The sequence below is a fragment of the Sminthopsis crassicaudata genome, chromosome 5 (assembly GCF_048593235.1).
Source record: "Sminthopsis crassicaudata isolate SCR6 chromosome 5, ASM4859323v1, whole genome shotgun sequence".
NCBI lineage: Eukaryota > Metazoa > Chordata > Mammalia > Dasyuromorphia > Dasyuridae > Sminthopsis > Sminthopsis crassicaudata.
Genome location: NC_133621.1, coordinates 313,287,012 through 313,297,120, shown reverse-complemented (window position 1 = coordinate 313,297,120; position 10,109 = coordinate 313,287,012). Strand labels below are relative to the sequence as shown.

General features: G+C 39.3%; 1 protein-coding gene across 1 annotated transcript; it reads right to left on the bottom strand.

Annotated features, from left to right (window-relative positions):
* Nucleotides 1-7,198: 7,198 nt before the first annotated feature.
* Nucleotides 7,199-8,149, bottom strand: LOC141544026 (olfactory receptor 1D2-like). Its single transcript, XM_074269679.1, has one exon. The coding sequence runs from the start codon at nucleotides 8,147-8,149 to the stop codon at nucleotides 7,199-7,201; it is 951 nt and encodes a 316-aa protein (XP_074125780.1).
* Nucleotides 8,150-10,109: the final 1,960 nt, after the last annotated feature.

Genomic DNA, 10,109 nt, shown 5'->3' with positions numbered 1-10,109 from the left:
CCTTTAAGTTCCTCTTCCTATTTTACCCCTTTTTCTCACAATTTCTATATTCCCTTCCCCTTAGCTAACTCCTTCCCTCTCACTTTTCAATGAAGTGGAAAAAGTTTCACCATAAATCGAATATGTCTATTGATACACACTATGTTCATCCCCCTCCTTTCTTTCTCTCAGATATAATAGGTTACCTTTGCCTCTTCATAGGATGTAGTACCACCACTTTGCCCTTTTTTGTGATATAATTTCCTTTCCACCTCTAGTTTCTAGGACAAATTATACATGTGTTCTTTACATATCTTTATGGCAGAAATATAGTTCTCAAGATTTCTTTTTACCTTTTTAGAAATCTCTTGAGTTCTGTATTTGAAGATCAAACATTTTGTGTAGATCTGGTTTTTTCATCAAGAACAGATGAAATTCATTTAAATGTCCATCTTCTTCCCTGGAAAATGATGCTCATTTTTGCTGGGTAAGTTATTCTTGGCTGCATACCCAGTTCCTTAGCCTTTCAGAATATCATATTCCAGACCCTTCATTCTTTTAATGTGGATGCTGCTAGATCCTGGGTTATCCTTATTGTGGCTCCTCCATATCTGAATTGATTTTTTCTAGCAGCTTCCAGTATTTTTTCCTTCGTCTGATGGTTCTTGAACTTGGCCAGTATATTTCTTGGCATTTTGATTTTAGGGTCCCTTTCAGTAGGTGATCGATTAATTTTTTTCAATGTCTATTTTACCATGTTTCCAAAACATCTGGGCAGTTAGTTCTCTTTGATAATTTCCTGGAAAATAGTGTCCAGGCTCTTTTTTTCTGCACATTTTTTAGGGAGTGCGATTATTCTCAAATTGTCTCTCCTAGATCTGTTTTCCAGGTCTATTGTCTTTCCAATAAGGTATTTGACATTCTTTTCAATTGTTTCATTTCTCTGGTTTTGCTTGACTACACTTTGGTTTTTCCTTGAGTCATTCATTTCTACTTGTTCGATTCTAATTTTCAATGATGTATTTTCTTCACTCACTTTTTTTATATTTTTTTGTAATTGTTCAAATGAGTTTTTATCTTCTATGGAATTTTTTCCATTTTATTTTTTAGGGAGCTGTTTTCTTTTTCCAACTCACTAATCTTGTTTTCCTTGGAGTTGTGTTTACCTTTTCTAATTCAGTAATTTTATTTCTCAAGGATTTGATCTCTTTATCCACTCTGGATAACTTCTCCAGGCTCTCTTGCCAAGCTTCCCTTTCCTTTTCCCATTTCTCTTAGAGCTCTCTTGTGAGAGCCTTTTTGATTTCCTCTATGAGATTCTTATGTATTGCAGAGCAGATCATATTTCCTTAGGGGATTCCTGTGGAGACAATCTGCTTTTAATCTCCTCAGTATTTGAAATCAGCTCTCTCTCCATACAGAAACTGTCAGTGGTTAGAGCCCTTTTAAATTTTTTGTTCATTTTGTCAGAGCGGGATTTGAAGAAAACCAATTGATAAGAGAAACAATTGTTCTGTGTTTTTTTTTGGGGGGGATGGGGCTGGACGGTGTTACTGGGCTTTCTCTACAGACTGTGGGAGACAGCAACGAGGCACTTACATGACAGTGATGGCTGCACTGCTTCTGCACTCTGAGGCTCTAAGGATGTGCTGAGTCACTTTGGGTGGGCGTGGGGGTGGCCGGGTCCCAAGAGATGCTAGCTTTTTGGGGTTTTATTCTTTACCTCCGGTGTTTACACCTTCTCCACTGCTCCTGGCTTGCTGCCAAGATGGAACATCCACATTGGGGTAAAAGTCATTTTGCAGAAATGGAAGAGATCGCACCCCTCCCCCCTCTGGTCCAGGCTGTGTGAGCTGCCTGTCTTGCTCTGGCTGCCTGCTCTTGGTCTGTGCCCAGTCTGTTTGACCCTCCCCCAAGCAAACACAGACCTTCTCTGGTGAATTTCAAGGATGTCTTCTGTTGGTGATTGTTTGTGGGTTTGTTTTCCGGTCAAGCATTAATTCTGAGGCTTGTCCTGAGAGAAAATGCGGAGCTCATGCAGCTGTCTGCCTCCACGCTGCCATATTAGCTGGAAGACAGAGTTAAAGTTAAGATAGATTTAATCAAAAGTAAAAAATGGAGAAGCTACACTGTTATCAGTAATGTTCATATTATTTTAGACATTTAAAGTATCTAGACAGTATAAAATTATGGGCATATTCCTGCCCATATATATATGAACTATATGAACAGACACATAAAAGACTTTTTATACAAATCAAATCAAATTAAAATAATTGAAATAATATTTATTGTTCATATAAAGGCAGAATAATTTTTAAAATTACAATTTTATCTAACTAATGTATTCATTCAATGTTATCCCAACTCAATTGCTAAAAACTATTTTTACTAAGTTGGAAACTTAATTAAAAAGTTCTTTTGGAAGAATAAAAGTTCAGGAACTTCAGAGAAACTAGGGGAAAAAAGACACTGAGGAAGTAGATTCAGTAATATCGGACCTTAAAATATATTACCAGGTGAAAACATGTTTGAAGTGTAAAAAGAATGATATCAATTACTTTAAATTAAATATTTCTTGCATAAATAAAACCTATGTAGCTAAGAATAGAAAGAGTACAGAACACTGAGATAAAAACTTTCATAGACAATCTCTCAGGATGTGAGTGTGTTGAAATATTGCTATGGTGTAGGAAGGGATGAACTGGTTGATTTAGAAAAACATGAAAAGATTTGGACTTTTGAAAGAAGATGCTATCTACGTAGAGAAGGATAGAAGAAAATAAGCACAGTATAGTCTAATAGATATGTATATGAGTGTATATTTGTATGTTTATAGAAATATATATGTATGTGTTTGTATGCACACTTAATTAACACGTTTATGGCAGTGGGGGGAGTAAGGGAGAAAATAAACTTAAAAATAACAGCAGAAAATAAAAGAAAACTGACAAAGAAGCAAAGAAAAGCTGGGCAGCTTTGAAACAAAATTCATTTATAGTAGGTATTATATAGGTTTTCTTGAAATAGACATTTATTGTTTTATATTGAATTTTATCTTGTGGTCATCAGTGTACACTATATTAACAGAAATTTAAGTGTAGTCTGTACAGTATTAACTTGGGAATAGCCAGAGCTGCCTAAAGTAGCCCAGAGAGGGAAGAACCAGTGCTTTAATTGATTACTTTCAATGTTGGGAATTGAGCTACAGATTTTTTGAATTCTCCTGAGGGGCTCTCCTCTTGCTGGAATAAAGGCACTTTTGATAGACATCAGTTTCAAGTGGGAAGGGTGAGGGAAGATGGATTAGAACATAACAATGTTCAGGGCCTGAGTGGTTTCCCATGACAAGCCCAAGGATGCAGGACAATATGGGTGTTCTTGAGTCCTTTGGAAACAGTTCTTAAGTAATTGTTTCAAATTCTGGGAGTCCTTATTTGGTGGGACACAGGACTAGAGTTCCATGATGGTGTCAGGCGCTGCAATTTTGGATTGACTTCTCTTAACATACACAGGACAGTGTTGTCAAGAATTGATTGATCATTTCAAACTGCATTGGGGATACACTGTCTGAAAGCAGAATCTGCTGGGAAAATGATAGTTTAGAAAAATCTAAATTTGATTTGATTTGATTACACACATCATATCAATTAATTGAAAACTCTAATTCTTTTCACAATGGCAATTTTTTTCTTTTCTCATTTTGTATTTGTTTAAGTTTTTTTTTTAATTTACAAAAAAATAAATACATGAACATAAGCATTGAAGAGGAGAGATTGTGACGTACTGAGAGTGTCCTGACGGTTGATAAATATCAGTGACCAATTTTGTTTGCATGAACCTGAAGAAGAGATTTATTAATGCTGATGATGAAGAAGGTACTACAGTGATAATGGGAGGCATGGAGTAGTGTGATTTCTCGGCCAGGCCCAGTGAGTGTAGATGGAGCATTACTATTAGAAGGGAGGGTTAGAGAAAGTCAAATCCGTCTTGGGAGGGAAGGGGGCAAAGAGAAGGTTGTCTGAACAAGAGAGAATCAGGTATCAATGAGCATCAGAGATGTAGGGAGCAAAAAAGGAAAAGATTATGGATGAAAGCGCTCTTGTTAACTATGGAGCAGGAATTCCAGAGATGGCAGTGGCTGTAGATCTGGCATGGGATAGATCTAGCATATGATATTGGGGCAGGAGATGCTAGATGGAGGTGAATAGAAAGGGGAGATGTACAGTGGGGTATGGGAATGAGAGATTTTCCTGGACCATGCTTAGTTTAAGCCAGTCCAGTGATTCAGGCTTAAGACTAGAAAAGAAGGCTCAGGGGCCTTGTAATATGCAAGAAAGACAAGTTTACTTCATTCTAAATAGGATCCAGGAAGATTTAATTTACTTATTCAGGTGGAAACTGTTCTGTTTTGTTTCCCTAACAGTAACAAAGCTGGGTCACAAGATTGTCTCTTAGGAGAAAAAAGTGAGGGAAGGCCCTCCTTTCACCTGGAACCAAGATAAAACCAAGAACCCATGGTCCTGCTTTGCTTCTCTGTCTGGTGTGTCCATTCTTTCCTACTTCTGGGGGGAGATTTGGGAGCTTGAAAGATTAAGAGGGGAAAACACCCATAGTCTGGTGCAGCACTTTGGGCCCAGTTTGTTTGTCAGGCAGGCCAACACTGAGGGCCCCGAGGATTGATCTTTTAAGCCTCACCCTATAAGTAACTGAGACATGGGCATATCCAGTGATATGCTGCATTTAGAATTGAATATGGTTGGATTCATACCATGTACAAAGTAAGTTAAGTCACAGGTATCTCTCCAGTGACCAGGATGGTATGGGGGACAATGAATCCTACCCCTGCCTTTAGATGCGAGGTAGTAGATTTATTTATATTTCTGTTATTGCTATATCAAGGCAGTAATATCAGTTCATAAAAGGTAATTGGGCAAATGGAATTCAGATTTTAATCATCTTCCACTAAAATGTGGGAGACAATGGAATATTGACTTGAGCTGATACCTTTAGATAGAGAGCTCACAGCCCCTCAGGAGTATCCCCCTGAACTGTGAGGGGCTGATGTACTGGGCTCAAATCAAGAAGTGAGGCTCAGAGTCACATGGCTACACTTATGAAACAGAATTTTTCCCACCCATTGAAGACCTCATATTTACAACTGACACTTTACTGTCTGCTTTGCTGCTGCATCCTGAGCCCCATGGGATCCTATAATCTGCCATGCAGATTTTGTGTGTCTTCTCTGGCTATTAGAGCTATGAGAGCAGGGGCATCTTATCTTAATCTTTGTAACATCATGTTGAGACTGCTGCTTCACACAAAGTGCTGGATAAATGATTCGCTAATAAAATTAATCTTGGTGAATTTATCTGAGATTCAGTTTACTTCTCTAGTCTTTCCAGATTTGTTTCCATTCTGACTATCATCATCCACTGTGTTACATATTCCTCCAAGATCTGTGTCTTCTACAAATGAGGTTAGGAACCCATTTATGCCTTTATCCAGGGTATTGATAAAAACAAAACAAAACAGCAAAAATACCAAAACCATATTGTACATTCTAGATCTAAGCCAAGATCCCAGGGCGTCCCTTGAAGACATCCTGTTGAGGTGACATGGAACCATCAAGGTTAAGCTCAATGTGTGATTGAGCTCTTTTTCCCCTTTCTCATAGCCATCTCTTCATTCTGCAAACTATTAGAAGTCCCCCAATTGGAGACTCCCATTCTTTCAGTGACTCCACTTTGCCATTCCATGCCCAGAATCATAACTGAATGCTGATCATGCTGGACTACTTTGGAACAATTAAATAATTATATTAAACAATTTTTATTAAGTTTTTACAAAGAAAAATAGTTTCCATTAGGCGCTAGGGCACATATACAAAACCCAAGGGAGCTCTACATTTGGGTAGCTTTCATTTTATAGAGAAGGCATGGAAATGGCAATGAACATGCGTTTTTGTAGTATCTGAATTGGAAAAGGCCCTTCCCAAGGCCCTACTGCTCAATAAAGCAACCACAAGAGCAAAAGAAGCCCTGGAGTCTCATCCAGTAGCTTCCAGTAAAGAATGTGTAATTCCAGAAGAGAGAAATTGCTTCTTGACTAATGGTAGAGGTATGAAGCTTCCAGAATCTGTTGTCCCCCTCCCATTGGTGGGAACTAAAATTCAGTAAAAGCTGCTCATTTGAGATGACTGTGGTCAACTCCTGACAGTACCTGTCTTCTGTGACATGGCTGCATGTGCATGCTGACAGTGCTTTGGTCTGAGCATCTACTGCCATGGTCACACCAAGGCCTTTACCCAAGAGCAATGGTTTTCTGTGGTCAAGAGTTCAGAGAGGGACCTGGGTGTGGCAGAGAAGAAAGGTCACATACTCATGTAAGCTCCAAGGCCAAAGTTTTCCAGATCTGGCCTTCCTGATGCAAAGTAATTCAGATCAATTCAACAAGCATTTATTGAGGCCCTACTCTGCCACATAGTATGATTTTTTGGGTTTAGGGGCTGACATCCCACTGGTAGGGGATGGGCAGGAAGTCAGAGGAAGATCAAGAAAGTGGCATCTGATCTGCATTTTAAAGGGAGAGGGATTTTCTGGGAAGTGAGAGCAGCAGGAGGAGTGTTCCAAAGTGGAGGCAGCAAATAAAAAAGCATGGAGATGAGAGATCCATTGTTGTGTGAGAAAGAATAAAGAGGTCAGTTTGAGGAGTATGTGGAGGGAATCACTTACAATTATCCTGAAAAAGAGGCTGAGGCCCTGTAGAGAAAGTCTTTAAAGGCCAGAAATGGGAGTTTTCATTTTTGTTCCAGAGGCAAGAGGGGAATCACTGAAGCCTCTGGTACAGGGGAGTGACCCAGTCACTGCCACATTTTAGGCATGTGATTGGGCACTTGGGAGTGGGTTCAGTGGGGAAGAGGAAAGACTGGAGGCAAAGAGACCATTTTCTGAAGGTTGCCCATCTGTTATCTAGGCCAGAAAACTGGTCTTTGGGCCTTTTAATGTCTCTGCCATCTCAGGGTTATTTTGCCAAGTCATGATAAATTAGTCACTTTGTCTTAGGCTGGCCTAGTCAGTGGGAGGCCAGGTAGCAGCACAAAAGAAGATGTTACCAGCTCCACAATTATAGACCATATCTAAGGATTAGTTTGGGCCTGAAATACTTCTCTAGAAGGACAAGAGATGCCTGTTCCTTGTCCTGTTTTCCCTTATCACTTCTATAGCCCTCTGACACCTAGCAAAGACCTCATATTCCACACCACTCTGCTTAGGGCTCCTTTTATGTCCTGGTTCTTGAAACTGTAGATGAATGGGTTAAGCATGGGGGTCACAACAGCATACATCACAGTGGCTACAGAGTCCTTGGTTGTATGTGTCGATGAGGGACGTAAGTAGACAGCAACTAGAGTCCCATAGAATAAAGTCACTACAGAAAGGTGGGAGCTGCAGGTGGAGAAGGCCTTCCACCTCCCACTGGCTGATGGGACTTTGAGGACTGCTGAGATGATGTGCACATAGGACACCAAGATAAATGAAAGGGGAGAAAGGAATAATACTGTTCCCAATGTGTAAATAATGATCTCATTAAGGTGGGTGGTAGAACAGGAGAGGGTAAGGAGGGCATAAATCTCACAGAAAATGTGAGAGATTCTATTGTCAGCACAAAAGGACAACCGATGAAGGAGAAAGATGTGCAATAATGAATAAAACTGAGTGATGAGGAAAGTTATGATAAACATCAGTAGGCAGAGCCGAGGGCTCATGATTGTGGAGTAGTGGAGTGGAAAACAGATGGCTATATAACGGTCATATGCCATCATGGCAAGGATGAAGTTATCCAATGTGGCAAATAGAAACAAAAAATAGATTTGTGTGAGACATCCAGCATAGGAGATGGCTTTATTTTGTCTATGGATATTTACCAGCATCTTGGGAATGGAAGTAGAAATGAAACACATATCATTGAATGAGAGGTTGGCAATGAAGAGGTACATGGGAGTGTGGAGGTGAGAGTCAGAGATAATGGCCAGGACAATGAGCAGATTCCCAACCATGGTGACCATGTACATCCACAGGAAGAGTCCAAAGAGCAACTTGTACTGTTCTGGTTGGTCAGAAAATCCAAGAAGGAGGAATTCAGAGACGCTGGTTTGGTTTCTTCCATCCATATCCCTGATGTGTCTTCAGAAAAAGAGCTTCTTTGGAAATAGATTGATGCTTTGGGGGAAAAAATGTGACTCTTTAAAAAAAGGCCAGATTGTTGATGCATTTCTATTGTTCTATGACACTTATTCTCACTTCCAGCAATGCTCTAAATACAAGTTGGTCTAAGGTCATAGTTATAGATTCGCTTATTTCTATTTGGTGACTTTCAATGCCCAATACACTTATATCTATATTCACCTCACCTAATGGATAAAGTTTTAGACTCAGGAAGATGTGAATTAAATTCTGCATGGGAACCTTATGAAAGAAGGGACTCTGGCATATCACTTAACTTCTGTCTGCCTCAGTTTCCTCAAGTGAAAAATGGAGATAATAACTCTATCTCCTTAGATACTAGTTATGTGAGAACAAACAGATTATTTACTCTCTGTCTGCCTCATTTTGTAAAATAGGAATAATTATAATCCATTCTTCTAGAACTTTGTAAACCCCAAAATGAGGCCTGACCTAGAATATGATAATGGTCATGGAAGAAAAGCGTCTTTGATCACTGATTCCACTAAGGTGTTGAGAAAGAAAAGTCAAAGATCAATCTGACGTTATGGTCCTTTGCAAAAGAGATGTTGGTGGTTTTACCAACAAAAATAGGAAAGAAGCAATGTTTGGTAGAAATGACAAGTTCATTATTGAGTTTGAATTATTGGAAGGATATCCAGAAGCAGCATAGATTTGAAAATGCAGAACTGTATCATGGGTGAAGTTGGGCTGGGCATAGAATTTGAGGAATCCAAGAAGAGCAACATGAGACAATGTTAGATGCAAAAGAGAGGTGAGACCTCACCAGAAGGGCTGAGGGACAAGGCACTGAGTGCTCTGGACATGCTTTCTATTTCTCATCATTATCATGATGTCTGTAATATGGAGAGGGAGAGAAAGAAGAGATTCTGGTGGCAAGTCCTAAGAGCACATGAGTTAAGAAGCAGGATGAGGACATATCCATGGAATCCAAGGAACAAGTTGGAAAGAGGGCTGTACCAAGATCAAAGGGATATTGACCAAAAAGAAGCCATAGTTTTTTGAAGGGAAAAGGAATTTTTTTAAGTGACATTATTTTAACATTAAGTTAAAAATGTCAAAATCAATGCCATTTTATTTAACAACGATATATTAAGGGGCCTTATAAAAGATATATTAGGCATTTGTAGTTAGAAGAAACAGTGGATGGAGTGCTAGGTCTGGAGTCAAGAAGATCTGTGTTCAAATTTGGCTTCTTACATTTTCTAATTGTGTGACCCTAGGCAAATCACTTTATGTCTGTCTCAATTTTCTCCATAGGAAAATGAGGACTCCTTTGTCTCTACCTGTCAGAAATTAATTCAAGTGCTCTCTCATTCAGGAAGCCTTCTTAGATATGAGTTCTCTCCTCTTCTTCAAAAACTCTCATACTTACATGTCTGAATATTCTCTATCTCACATTTAAATGAAAATTTCCCTTAATGATAATAATAAAGAGCACTTACTCTATACCTTGTAGGAATGGTGGGTGTTTGTGAGTGTATTGTGAAAAACATGGAGGCAGGAAATGAAATGCTGATCTAGTAGTTCTGGGTGGCTAGAACATAGAGTGGACAAAGAAGAAAAATGGAGAATCACAGTTGAAAGGTAGATTGGAACCAAGTTTAGAGAGCTTTACTGTCCAGGCTCAGAAATTGTATTTGCTCTTGGAGGCAATGAGACTTTCAGATCTAAGCCTTAGGAAAGTTCGTTTGGCAGCTGGGTGGAGGCTAGATTGGAAAGAGTAGAGTCCAGAAGCAAAGTAGCCAATTAGCAAGTGATTATAGTAGGCAAAGATCAGAGTGACCAGGGCCTATGAAGTGACTATGTGAATGAGGAGAGGGGGGTGGAAGTAAAAGACCTTAAATTAGAATTATTAGGTTCTGTAAACTTATTAGAGATATGTAG

Bases quoted from the DNA above. Each gene is read 5' to 3' on its own strand.
- LOC141544026 (XM_074269679.1), bottom strand. From the start codon at position 8,149: ATGGATGGAAGAAACCAAACCAGCGTCTCTGAATTCCTCCTTCTTGGA.